The sequence below is a fragment of the Hyperolius riggenbachi genome, chromosome 4 (assembly GCF_040937935.1).
Source record: "Hyperolius riggenbachi isolate aHypRig1 chromosome 4, aHypRig1.pri, whole genome shotgun sequence".
Classification (NCBI taxonomy): Eukaryota; Metazoa; Chordata; class Amphibia; order Anura; family Hyperoliidae; genus Hyperolius; species Hyperolius riggenbachi.
Window position 1 is genome coordinate 302897102 of NC_090649.1, and position 14717 is coordinate 302911818.

Consider the following 14717-nt stretch of genomic DNA (forward strand, 5'->3'; position numbering starts at 1 on the left):
TACACATTAGGGTGTGAGCTACGTGTAGCGGTACTTCGCTACACGTAAATTCGTAAGCGTAGTTTTCAAACTTCGCCTACAAACTACGATGCGTAGATGCGAACTATAATGCGTAAATTCACACTGGCGTAGTTTCTGCTCATCCTTGACTCAAAAGTTCACTGCCTGTTCTGTAAAAACTTTTAGGGCCTGTAGAATGCTGAGTAATGTGTAAACTGCAAATATTAGAGAATGATGCAATGTTATAAAAAAAAAGCTGTATAACTGAAAATAAAAATATGAGAATATTTTTTTTGCTACCAATGTTCTAGTAATTACCCCTACTACACAACCAATTCATGATATCATAATTTTGTTTTCGCTTCAGTGTCTCTTTAAACACTGTTTAAGGTGGGGACATGAAAAAAAAAGTATGCTACCTGGTCCGGGGGGCTGGGCAGATCAGATAGCCATCATCTCCCCTGCTCATCACCACTCCTGTAGCCTTCTCTCCTTTACTTTCACTTTCATGACCACTGGGGTCACGACGCTGGAATGAGAGTGAGCTGCTCTTTCAGCGTGCAGGGAGGCGGGGGAGCAGCAGGGGGCATGGCCAGGGAGAGAGAGCTGCCCATTGGCAGCTGGAGAAAGCCTGCACGAACACAAATAGTGGGAGTTTTGACCAGGGAATCCCTCTCCTCCTATTACCATCCAGAATAGCGACAATTATGGTCTCTAATTTCGGGGAAGGGGGGGGGGGGTTGATAGCACGGTGGTACGGGGGTCAAAGAGAGGTGTGGGGGGCAGAGGCATGTCATGAGGCAGGGAACATGCCTCTGTGTCCCATCTACTCCCTTGCACCGCCTCGGGTTCTCTTTAAGGAACAAAGTTCTGCCATTCATTTTTACATGCGGAAGTTACTCTGAATACAAAACAGTTCTTGAAGAATCAGTTTGAAACACTTTTCCAAAGAGAATCATTTTCAGTGCTCTTCGGAACCACAAGTAGAAGAAAGCATACACCATGGGGTTAAATGTTGAATTTAAATATCCAATCCACACAAAAGCATCAGTGACCAGAGGAGAAATGCCATAATTTGTAAATGGACCAATAGTATTGCAAAAAAAGAAAGGAGACCAGCAAATAAGGAACACTCCCATGATTGTCCCCAAAGTTTTGGCTGCCTTCCTTTCTCTGCATCGTGACAGGTGTTGCCTGGCTGCAAGATCTGTCTGGAACTGGAATGGACTGGTAGAATCTTTAATTGACTGTGCTTGTTTCCTGGCAACAGTATATATCTTCCCATAGACACAGATCATGACAAATCCAGGAACAAAAAATGAAAGCATGGATGCAATCACGCCTGAGGTTTCACTAAAAAAAACAAGGCAACCTCCAACACAATTGAGTTCATTGTAGCTGTCTTCAGAACCCTTTATATTAAGCTCAAGGAAGATCATTCCAAAAGCGAAAAGCGCAGGAATCACCCAGCTTGTTATAATCATGACAAGTATAGTAAATAAGTTGATTTTTGTCTTGTATCTCAGAGGATGACATACCGCATAGTACCTGTCCACGGATATAAAGGAAAGGTGGAATATGGAGGCTGTGCTGAGCATGACATCTGCTCCGGTGTGTATTTTACAAAACAGTTTGCCAAAATACCAACAATTCTCCACTGACCTCACCATACTGTATGGCATAACTAGAAAGCCCAACAGAAAATCCACACTTGCCATAGAGAGGATTAGGTAGTTTGTTGGATTATGGAGCTGCTTGAAATGAGCAATGGAGATGATGACAGCAAGATTTCCAGCCACGGTTGTGAAGATGGTGCTTACCATGAAGGCATACATTGAAATCCTTATGCTGTTTGACCAGTTGTGCTTCTCACATGACTTGTTGATAGATTCGTAACAGTACTCGAGCTGCATTGCAATTTTTCATGAAAACTTCAGTTTGATGCGTTGGTTCCACACATCACCTATATAGAAGCCTTTGTCCGAAGAGCCCTACACAAATGGAAAAATTTGCAAATAAGTGAAACATGTCTTCTCATTGACCAAAAACAAAAATGCAGATCAAGCACTCTGACTCAAAATTGACCCCACTGACTGCTTGTATGTTTGTTGCTGGAGTGTGATAGGCCAATAATTGTCCCATTTTACCATGTCAGAATTCTAGCGGTTTTATTTATGCAGGAAAAGCTGTCATATGTGTATGTTTTAAGTTTTAATGTTCTATGCAAAATTTCATTGTAAACTGTAAAGTTGGGTTACTTCTTTAATATATTGCTCTGAGACATCTCGGCATTTTTCAGGCTGTGAGTCTTATAATATTATTTTAGTTACAGACGCTAAAACATTCTTGTTTATGTTAGTGCGCTTGTCTGCGGCCTTGACATTTGAAAGATGCTTCTGTGTGAAAGACAGAAAGCAAGTTTAAAACTCACATTACTGTAGCAGACATATATATATACACATTTGCTCAGTTATTACACATAAATATTATTAATCTAAATATTAAAAATCAATGCAGTCCTTATAAAGAAAGAAATAGTTATTGTTAAACCCCATAATTACAAATAATAGAATTTAATACTTTGAAATACAGTTAAAAGTATGATTCTACCAGTGATGGATGAGACAGTAAAACATTCTCGTGAGATTGCTATAATTCTGGAGGATTGTTGACGTGTTCTAGTCTCAGCTAGCTGAACACTGATAGCTGATAACAGATGATGTTTTGGGAACAGGCCTCAACAAAATATAAAACAATATAAGGGGTTTTCCCAATTAGTCAAAAATGATGAAATTATGACATCTGCCGGTGGGAAGGCAAATATATAAAACATGATTTTATATTATTACATTTTAATGTGCAGTTATATCTTATGTGATTAATTGTTTTAAGAAGAATTATATAATATGTTTTATATTTAAATAAGTATATTAGAAGCCCTATATGTTTCAATAAGCCTTAAATTGCTGAAGACTCTCACAGGTCTGGTTACAGTGTCAACCTGGCCAATCTTATTTCTGGGAAAGAAGAGACACATTCCAAACTAATTAGCAGAAGGAGACATTATCAGAAATGCGTCATAAATGACATTGTTTAGTCAATGTCTGGGGAAAAAAAGTCAACCAGCAGACAAGTTGGCTGGTGATGTCCATTTTTAATTAACTGCGTCCGAAATGTCCTAATCAGAATTTATAAACAATAATATTATGATTTAGGTATTCAAAACATGATAAAGCATTGACACACGGAAGCTTTAGCCAATCAGAACCTGGGAATTAGGGAAATTCCAGATTAGACATCCATATTGCATCCAATCACTATAAAAGTAGGAGCTGAAAGCTCATAGTTTGCAGAAGCCCAACAATCTCCTGAGAAGACACACGAGGCAGAAGCTACCTTCCCACACGTGGTTCTAGATGCTGAAAAAATAACAGAGAAGGGGTAATATGCTTAATATGTTTTAAGATTTTTTAATATGCTTAAGATGTTAGCAAGAAGTTTTTTTAGAAGCTATTTTTAAGCCATTTCTTTAAGAAGATTACTACAAGCTACTAGATACACAGCTATTGATACAGATGAGACTACTTTTGATCTGATTCTACATAACACAACTGTTATATTCTTTTTTGAATGTACTTAGAAGATTGATGACTGCTTGGCTCTAAATCCTTGATGAGATGGAATACTGTTGGAAGGAAACACTACTTGGAACTGTTCATATGTTGTATATATGCTGTATGATAAGCAAATACAATTTTTAATATAAAATCAAATACTGAGTGCTCTGATTCATTTCAAGGAATACCATCAATCTAAAATTACTCTTATAGAGGGTTCAGACCCCGCTATGCCGGATTTATATGATAGCAACACTTTAAGGGCTGGTCCATTGCTGAGTTAGCAATCATGAAAAAGGCAAGAACCGCTCAGGTTTTTGACAACCACTTCCATGTAGTAAGAGGGGAACAGATTTTGAGTACCATGAATAGACTGTGTATGTAAGCCCTAATATTACATTGCAGTTGTAACATTGGCTAGTTAGTGGCCAATCAAAATTGGATGTGTGTATGCACCCTAAACTACTAAAGACAAAAGGAAAAAAAAAACAACTAGTCAGGCAAGCAGCTGCCTTAATTTAAATGACATGGGGGGTTATTGTTGCCTCCATATTCTTCTCACTTCAAGCTTACTTTAACCATTCCAGCCACACAGACGTGAGTCTCATGTCTGCGTCTGGTGCTGCTGCAGTCACAGGGACGTTAGACTCACGTCTGTGCTGTTTGCGGGGCTGTGCGAGCAGTCATGCGGGCCTGGTCCCTGCGACAGGGGGTATTGGTAGCAGGAGACAGAAGTCCCCTGAGCCAATCCATGCATGTCCGGCGAGAATGATAACGGTTTTTGTTCAAAAACAGTGATCATTCTCAAATGGTGCTGCTGCGCTCCCTTCTGCTTGCTCATTTCCGCCACTCCCACCGCCGATTGTTAGATTAATAGTATGGTCCTTACCAAATAGTATGGTCCTGAATTACAGGGTCCCAGCAAGCACAATGGGACCAGCAGCTGGCTCTTCTCCTGCTTGATTCCTCCTCTGCTATTCAGCATTAACATCTGCTCCATACCATATATGTGTCAATAGCAAATAAAACATATAAAAGCCACCTCTAAGTGTAGCAGTTGCAAACTCACATTTATCAAAATAGTAACTCACATGCGTGCCCTTGTGACAGGGACCCTAACAATAAGTACAGCTTGTCTAATCGCAGGACACCTTCCAACCTTCAGTTTGCCACGCCCGACCGTTTTTACTGTCAAAGCTTCCTCAGGGGCTTAAAGGGGAACTGAAGAGAGAGGTATATGGAGGTTGTCATGTTTATTTCCTTTTAATCAATACCAGTTGCCTGGCAGCCCTGCTGGTCTATTTCTTTGCAGTAGTATCTGATTAAAACCAGAAACAAGCATGCAGCTAGTCTTGTCAGATCAGACTTATAGGTCTGATCCACTGAAACACCTGATCTGCTGCATGCTTGTTCAGGGGCTATGGCTAATAGTATTAGAGGCAGAGGATCAGCAGGGCTGCCAGGCAACTGGTATTGTCTAAAAGGAAATAAACATGACAGCCTCCATATACCTCTCTCTTCAGTTCCCCTTTAAGTTTTGACAAGCTGTATTTATCATTCGGGTCCCTGTCACAAGGGTCCACATGTGAGTTACTACCTTTGTACTTTTATATGTTTTATTTGCTATTGACACATTTATGGTCTGGAGCGGATGTCACTTCCGAAGTGTAACAGCCACGCATTACTTCATATTTAACTTAATTATTGTACGTGAATAGGAAATAATGCATGAGGACATCTTGTGACCAAGTAGTAAAATTACACCTACATACATTAGGGGCTAAAAAATTTTAATATGTATATCAAGAGGGTATATTATTATTAAATTATTTGCTTAAAATTAGTGATGAATGTAAAACAAAAATGCAGCTTTATTTCCAAATAAAATATTGACACCATACATTGTACTAGAGAAATATTTAAAAAAGTATATTATAACAGACAAATGGGCATTTAACATTTGTGGGTTTTAACTACGGTAGCATGTATTATTTTAAAACTATAATGGCCAAAAACTGAGAAATAAAAACTTTCTCAATTTTTTTATTTTTCCCATTAAAATGCATTTTGAATAAAATAATACTTAGCATAATGTACCACCCAAAGAAAGCCTAATTGGTGGTGAAAAAAACAAATCATTTTGTGGTGATAAGTAGTGATAAAAGTTATTGAGGAATGAAAGGGCAGAGTGCTGAAATGTGAAAATTCCTCTCGTCCATAAGGTGAAAACAACCCGCGGGCTGCCATGGTTAACTCCCTCCTGTCAGAGGCACATTAAATATAAGTGACAGAGAACATTTGTTCTTTTAGAACAAACTTTCTCTTTAATAAGTGTGAGTAACAAATTACAGTTCTTTTGCGCAGGACACATGTCTGGAGACCATACTGACTGCTCCCAGTGGCCTCACAGAGAATAACCTGCATGTAAGTTTGCAGGCACACACAGAGTGTTTGTGTCCATGTTGCATAATTGAAAGAAATTGCAGTCCTGTAGCACAATATTATGTAGTATAGTCTACAGTAGCCATATTCAGATTTAGTCTACAGATGGGAAGCTGAAGTGGACTAAATTCTCTACTTCTGTGTCCACTTGTTCTAATGGTCACTGCTTTTATGTGTTTGACTGGATTAAAAGATTCCAGTTCTTTAGCAAGAATGATCTGGTTACTTATTAAGCTTAGCTTGGGGTATCATGACTATGGATTTTACCTAACTATATACCCCTTTACTTATCCTTAGCATCACTTTGTAGGCAAACACTAACATCTTCCCTTCTGGCATGCCTCATGCTATCTTTGACCCCTACTAACTTTTCCCCCCTCCTCTGCTCATGGCATTAAGGAACTGTTAGCAGGAAAAACTGTAAAATGTAAAACATGTATACACACATGTATAAACAGTACATTTGCCCTTGTGCAAAATGTTCTGTTTCTGTAGCTACCACTTACAGTAGATGGTATTATTAATCTGACAGCACTGAATGTTTTACCAAAAGCTTCTGGACTAGTGCATATCTTCATGAAAGGTTTTTTTTTTTTTTGTTTTGTTTTTTTTAGAAAAGCATTCCTTGTATGGCATTGGCACAGTCTAGTTTGCAGAATAATGTTCTGCCAGTAGAAAAAGTAACCAAAATATCTGTATAGACCCTTACCAGAAAATGATTTTTAAAAGAATTAAGGAAAGTTTAAGAATCTCCAGTTAGGAGATGTACTAGTACAACACCCGTAGTCACATTGATAATACTGGGACAGCAACATAGGAAAAAAAAAAGAATTTACAATATATTTGTAACAAGTCGAGAGGCAGCGGCGGCGAACAGCCTCGCCGCCGCAGCTGCCTCTGTGCCCCTGGCTGCTCCGTCCGTCTCGGCATTAAGCACGCCGAGGACGGAAGTGTTATGTCCCCATAGGGTCTCTGTCTTGCGTGGGCGCGCGCACAGACAGGACCTTTGTGCGAGAAGGAGGCTTGTCAGCTGACCTGCTGGTCGGCTGACGTCAGGGGAGACTCATGGCGCCCCGGATTGGCTGGCAGCAGCAGAGGGCGTGCCAGTGAGATCTCCTCTGCTTCTTAAGCCTCCGGGCTTCATTCAGTAACTGTCTGCTGTCGTGAAAACATTATGTGTTAGCGCTCAGACCTTAGACTAGATAACAGGTGTTGAAACCAAGGACTTATTATTTATATATTGTTGATTACCTGTGTTTTGACTCTGGCTATACTCTGACCCTGATCTCGCTTGCTGATTCTGTATTTCTGCCTACCTGCCTAAAGTTGCTGAACCTCTGCCCGATTACCGATTACTCTTCTGCCTTACGATTCTGCTCTGATACTGTCCTCTCTGTTGCCAACCCTTGCCTGTCTGACCATTATACTCACCAGTGGGCCCTCGCCACTGGTGAGGTGTTAGCTTCACCAGCTCCTCTGGTGAAGTTGTTCTGCTAGGCTGCAGTACAGCCTTAATCGCCTGCTCCTCAGGTGATCAGTAATTGCAGTATTGTTTGTGGCACCTGCTCCTTAGGTGTCCTCTAGGCTGCAGTACACTCTTAATCGCCTGCTCCTCAGGTAATCACTAGGTTGCAGTACAGTCTGAATCACCCACTCCTCGGGAGATTCTACCTCCTCAGTATCTGCATCCCCCAGCTTGCTGGGGCTCATACTTCTGTACGTACTAATAGGACCTCACCAGCCCCTCTGGTGAGGTCTCGCCAAACTATTAGTTTCTGTTCTCTATTATAGTACCTTGCCAGCTTCTCTGGGAAGGTCTAGCCAAACTATACAGTATCGTATCTGTTAGTACGCTCCCAGAACGCCTGGAGGTCTGGCCGTATGTAGCAGTGCCTTGTAGCTAGTGCCAGCCAGCACCTCTGAAGGGGTCTAGCGCTTATTAGTTAGCTAGTGCCAGCCAGCACCTCTGAAGGGGCCTAGCCTTTATTAGTTTCAGCTAGTGCCAGCCAGCACCTCTGAAGGGGCCTAGCATGATTGGTTTCTGAGGCTCATCAGCTCCACTGATGAGCAATCGTTATTTATTCATTATTCTCACCAACTCCACTGGTGAAGTGTTGCTTAGTGACTAATAGCACCTTCCCAGCTCCTCTGGAAGGGTAAGCCAATACTATCCGAGTCACTTGTATCACCTTCTTCAGCTCCACTGGAAAGGTCTAGCGTAGCTTTTCTTGCTACCTGATTACTAATTCCTTGCCAGCTCCTCTGGTAAGGACTAGTCAGTCTATCTTTGTATTTTCTCTGTTGGTACCTTCTCCAGCCCTCTGGGAAGGTCTGTTCATAGTTGTACAGTCCGTGTACTGATAGTGCCTTACCAGCCCCTCTGGTAAGGCCTTGATACTATTAAAGTTACAGTTGCACCAAAGCACATCACTCATATCATCCTTGAAGCTATACTGGTATTATTGGTGATTCTGCAGATCACACATAATCGGGTATAGCGTCTGCATTATTGGTGATTCTGCAGATCACCAAATAATCAGCCATCTGAGTTGCGGCACCCAACCGTTACAATATTTTACTTTGGGAGAAATGTACATTTTATATGTAGTGTATGTGTTGCGATCCAGGAGGCTGTTGACCTTGCCACTGAGAGCAGAACCTTCTAAGCACAGGATCTAAGTGACCACAGGTCTTCACCCACGACCCCTTGAGGGGGAAGCAGGACCACAACCCCAGGAGGGGGTAGTGGAACTTCGCTGCCTAGTGCCCACCAGGTTGCGCTTAAGAAGGTCCAACAGTGACTCAGAGAACAGATGATACTGCGTTGTAGAGCGAGTAACCAGTGCGAGGTACAGAATCAGCAGGCAGAAGAGTAGTCAAATGGTCCAGGATCAGGGCAGGCGGAGTTCAGTCAGAAGCGGGTAACAAGCAAGGGTCGAAGCCGGCAGAGTTCAAGCAACACGGGTAACAAGCCAAGGAGTCAGGACAGGCGGAGTTCAATCGAAGTCAGGATAAGCCAAGGTTCAGTAACGGGAAGTCAATCAGTATTCAGACGAGCAGAGTAACAGGTACCACAAGCTGCACAAAAAGACATCACTGAACTGTCAAACAGATGGGGTTTAAATAGGGCCTTTGGCACCAATTGATACGCATCGCGCATGCGTACAGCGGTACGTCTTACTACGCGCATGCGTACAAGCAACATTATTATATTGCGCATGCGTATTGTCCGCAATGTCCCGTGCACGCGTAGATGCGGCCAGAGATGCGCGTGCGCGAGGATACGTACGGCGTTACACCATGGTACAGACAGGTCAAATAGCCACCTTTCCTACTCGCGCGTGCGCGAGCAGAAGCCCGAACTGCAACAGGCCCGACAGAAGTTTGGTGAGTGTGGCAGTATGTTTATACATGAATTTTATATTTTTTTTCACAATAGTGGTGGTTTAACCTTAACTGAGAACCTTACCTTAAAGGGAACCTTAACTGAGCACCTTACCTTAAAGGGAACCTTAACTGAGCACCTTACCTTAACCCTTGGCTTGCTACAAGCCTAATACTCATCCTAGCTTTACTCCCTAAGCTTAACCAAAACCTCAACCTATTCAAGGATGCCACTAATCAGTGTCTAAATCTGTGACAGTTTCCAAACCTAACCCACCCCGTTTTGGGGGGCAGGTAAGGCAGGTGTCTGCCTGGGACACAGTGAGGGTGGAGGGCGCAGTGAGGGAGCAGAGGCACACAGGGACTTAGCCATGTGGAGGGGCACATGATTGCTCCCTCTACTTGGGTCCCCCTCCGTACTCTCCCCTCCATTGCAAAGTAAGAATTATGGCAGCGGGAGCCAGGAGTGGTGTAGTAAAAACTCACCTTCATGGCTTCATGGCTCCACACTAGGTTGACTGCTGCCAGGATGTTCTGTATCCAGCGCTTACTCTTACTACTTCCTGATTAGCAGGAAGTAGTGTGGCGCTGGACCTAATCCTTCAAATATGTTCATGTTAATATGTAAGTATATTATACAGTGTTTAATTTTGAAATTATTTCACACAGAGCAAATAAAGTAAAATAAAGAAAGAAGCCAGAGCATACAACAACGCCACAATTATAACTATAAAAAGCAGTAGCTTTTAAAAGGATAATTGTTAAGATTTAATAATTTTATCTGGTAGATTGTCTTAGTATAATTGTAAAGGTGTACTTAATCGGGGGGAAACCTGGGGTGCCTGCCAGTCGGCCTGTAAGGTGGCAGCGGTAGTTTCATAGATTTTGAATGGATTGCAAAGGGGAAATATATGAAAAATCTATTTGCAGTGTCTGGCAGTAATAGATCCCTCTCTGATTAGATTTTGATGTCTTGGTCGAATCTGGGGGCCATATGCCAGTGTATGGCTACCTTAATTGTATATATCACACATGAGAAAAATTCCACTTCAAGAGAGTACTTTTTTTTCTTTTGTATTCCTTCTTTTAATTCATTTAATTTAATTTAATTTAATGTGTGAGCTGCTTTTAACTACACTTGAAGAAGAACTACAAATAATAGAAAATAACGTCATTGCACACAATGGTTTGGTAACACCCATGTATCTTCAATAACTGCACAATCATGGTTTACTTCATATATAATCTGTTAATATTTAAGCTTTTATCTGAGCTGGAACACAGATTGTGTCATTTACATGCCAACATTAAATATTGCTTTTCCCTACTCATTGTTTCTCTAAACCGCTTATCAATCTGAGTACATAAATTATAAAAGAACCGAGACATGGCTTACGCAATTCCTTGTACATTGGAACAGGATAATGTATTTTATAATAATATGCAATACATATTATTATAATACATACTGATAATTAAATTGATGTTATTGTGTGCACTAGAGATGGCCCGAACGGTTCACCGGCGAACGGTTCCCGGCAAACTTCAGAGGTAGAGGGTCAACCTTGACCCTCTACATCACAGTCAGCAGGCACATTGTAGCCAATTAGGCTACACTAATGTCATAATGAAACTAAGCACTCAACAGGTCTACAGTATGCATATGTACACAATTCTTCTTTTACTCTCAGATGAGCCTAGTATGATACCCCCCTTAATCACGAAATCTAATCACCCTCACAAAAATAGTGCACAGTTCATGTACTCTACACAATGTGCAAAAATAGACAAAAGTCCTAGTGCTCAGGCCCAGAAACGATAGCCTGGGCAAATATCCTTAAAAAACTAGGCTACACTCCCTCCTGGAGCCCCACCCCCCCCCCACCCCCTTATAAAAGGCAGGCAGCGTCGGGCATTGGACTCACTCGTGTGCCTGCATTAGTTAGAGAAGGGAAAGCTGCTGCAGACTCTCATAGGGAAAGCTTAGTTAGGCTCTTGTAGGCTTCTTAGCTTGCTCCTTGCTTATTCTTATTGTTAAAAAAGCACCCCTCAACAGCTCTTTTGAGAGCTAATCTTGTTCTTGTGATCTATTTTTTTTTTGTGTGTCCCACTGACATTTGTGTTGTATAGACAGCCTTGGTAATTCCTACTGTGTGTGCCACTGCCAGGCCCAGCACATTCAGTGACTACCTGTGTGTGTGCCAGGTGCACATTGTAATACCCATCACTGCATATACCTACCTGCTGTTCACTGTGCACCCACCTACCTACGTGAGTGCACGCAGTGTCACTGTGCCTGTCCGGTACCTGTCTGTGTGTGACAGGTGCACATTGTAATACCCATCACTGCATATACCTACCTGTTGTGTTCAGAGCACCCACCTACCTACGTGAGTGCATGCAGTGTGATATACCACTCCGTGCATACCTGTTAACTGCGCCTGTGTGACTGCACATTGTATTACTCAAGTCAGTGCATACCTTTCACTTCATCCCCCCGATATGGACAAAACGGACAAAACATGAAGAGGCAGAGGTAGAGGTAGACCCAGAAGAAGGCCACCCAGCAGGTCTGGACGAGGTCATGGTGGTGTGATTTCTTGCGGCCCTGGACCAAAGTACAGTGCTCAGCAGAAGGCACGTCCCATCAACTCCCAAGAATGTCAGGATGTGGTTGACTACTTAACACAGAACACCTCATCTTCGGCAGCCACCAGCGCTACTCCAAGTACCACATCCACTACATTTGACAGTTTGCAGGAGTTATTTGGTGGGGAATTCACTGATGCACAGCCATTATTGTTACAACTAGATGAAGGTGCTAAGCAAGTCTCATATTACTGAGTTAGGCGACACTATGGACATCATTATAATCATCCTGCACAGCTTCACTTGCCTCAGACACCTCCAAAACTGCACCAACAGCAGGTACTTCATCATCCTCCTCCTCACACATTACGTGTGAGGAGGAGGATGATGAAGTACCTGCTGTTGGTGCAGTTTTGGAGGTGTCTGAGGCAAGCGAAGCTGTGCAGGATGATTATAATGATGACGATGATATGGATCCCACGTATGTTCCCAATAGAGGAGATGAACAGGGGGACAGTTTAGAGGGGGAGTCAGAGAGGAGTAGGAGGAGATGAGTTCCTGAAAGAAGCAGGGTGAGCTTGTCATCAGAAACAGCTGGTGGCAGTGTCCGGCCAACATGCTCTTCAACGTCAGCTGCTGATGCCACCATAGTGCCATCACCCCAGGGGGGCTCAGCGGTTTGGAAATTTTTTAATGTGTCTGCCTCAGATCAGAGCAATGCCATCTGTTCTCTCTGCCTTCAAAAATTGAGCCGTGGAAAGGCCAACACTCACGTAGGGACAACTGCCTTATGAAGGCACATGGAGAAAAGGCACAAACTGCAATGGGAAGAGCACCTGAGCAAAAGCAGCACACAAAAGAAAAGCTACCCTCCTTCTATTCTTCCTCCTTCAGGTGCATTATCTTCAGCCACTTTCTCCCTTGCACCTTCACAGCCACCCTCCTCCACTCCGCCTCTGACCTTGAGCGGGTCCTGCTCCTCTGCCCACAGCAGCCAGGTGTCTGTGAAGGAAATCTTTGAGCGGAAAAAGCCAATTTCTGCCAGTCACCCCCTTGCCCGGCGTCTGACAGCTGGCTTGGCGGAACTGTTAGCTCGCCAGCTGTTACCATACCAGCTGGTGGACTCTGAGGCCTTCTGTAAATTTGTGGCCATTGGGACACCGCAGTGGAAGATACCAGGCCACAATTATTTCTCTAAAAAGGTGATACCCAAACTGTATTGTAAAGTTGAGAGGCAAGTGTTATCATTTCTGGCACACAGCGTTGGGTCAAGGGTCCACCTGACCACGGATGCCTGGTCTGTCAAGCACAGTCAGGGCATGTACACTACGTACACAGCCCACTGGGTCAACCTGGTGGCCGATGGCAATCAGGGAGTATGTGGCTGTGCAGCGGACCAACTTGTGACACCTCCACGGCTTGCAGGCAGGCCTTCTGCCACCTCCTCTCCTCCTGCTACATCCTCTTCGCTGTCATCCTCCTCCTCCTCGGCTGAGTGTCAGTTCAACTCTACTGGTGCTGCGATCTCCTCTCCAACTACACAGCCCCAGCTCCCTAGGGCCTATGCTGCATGCCAGGTACGACGGTGTCACGTCATCTTAGACATGTCTTGCCTCAAAGCGGAGAGTCACACTGGAGCAGCTCTCCTGGCTGCTCTTAACAAACAGGTGGATCAGTGGCTGACCCTGCACCAGCTGGAGATCGGCGACGTGGTGTGTGACAACGGCAGCAATCTCATTTCCGCTTTGAATTTGGAAAAGCTGCATGGCACATGTGCTGAATCTAGTCATTCAAAGATTTGTGTCAAAGTACCCAGGCTTAGAGGACGTCCTGAAGCAGGCCAGGAAGTTGTGTGTGGACATTTCAGCCGGTCTTACACAGCCATGGCATACTTTGCCGAGATTCAGCGGAGAAACAACTTGCCGGTGAGACGTCTCATTTGCGATAGCCCGACTGGCTGGAATTAGACCCTCCTTATGTTCTCTCGCCTACTAGAACATGAGAAAGCCGTCACCCAGTACCTCTACAATTTCAGTAGAAGGACACAATCTGGGGAGATGGGAATGTTTTGGCCCAACAACTGGACACTGATGCAAATGCATGCAGGCTCATGCAGCCGTTTGAGGAGTTGACCAACCTGGTGAGTCGCAGTGAAGGCACCATCAGCGACTTGATCCCGTACGCTTACTTCCTGGAGCGTGCCGTGTGTAGAGTGGTGGATCAAGCTGTGGAGGAGCATGGAGAGGAACAGTTATGGGAGGAAGCATTGTGGGATCAATTCGCACCAGAACCAAATGTTTCTCCAACACCTGCAGCAGCACAGAGCGGGGAGGAGGAGGAGAGTCGTGTGGGGAAGAGAAGTCAGACTCAGGTGATGAGGAAGGTATTTCTTTTGAGGAGGAGGAGGCGACTGCAGAAGAACAACCACAGCAGGCGTCACAGGGGGCTTGTGCTGCTCAATGTTCCTGTGGTATGGTTCGTGGCTGGGGGGAAGAGGAGGACTTAGCTGACACCACTGAGGAAGAGCAAGAGGAGATGGATAGTACGTCTGCACCGAACTTTGTGCAGATGGCATCTTTCATGCTGTCCAGCCTGTTGACGGACCCCTGTATAAAAAAAAAAACTCAAGGGGAATGAGCTGTACTGGGTGGCCACGCTACTAGACCCTCGGTATAGGCACAAAGT

At 43.7% G+C, this 14717-nt stretch overlaps 1 protein-coding gene across 7 annotated transcripts in view; it reads right to left on the minus strand.

The window, feature by feature from the left end:
* Nucleotides 1-201: 201 nt before the first annotated feature.
* The window catches only part of LOC137503900 (trace amine-associated receptor 1-like), a 176518-nt gene continuing 162002 nt past the window's right edge, over nt 202-14717 (minus strand). For 6 of the 7 annotated variants that reach the window (XM_068231584.1, XM_068231580.1, XM_068231578.1 and 3 more), the window contains one exon: nt 202-1991. In XM_068231584.1, the coding sequence (XP_068087685.1) occupies nt 897-1913 (1017 nt within the window). In that variant the 5' untranslated portion in view covers nt 1914-1991 and the 3' untranslated portion in view covers nt 202-896. Of the gene's footprint in view, nt 1992-8294; nt 8318-14717 lie in introns of those variants that run through there. The other variant, XM_068231585.1, reaches the window with a different exon arrangement.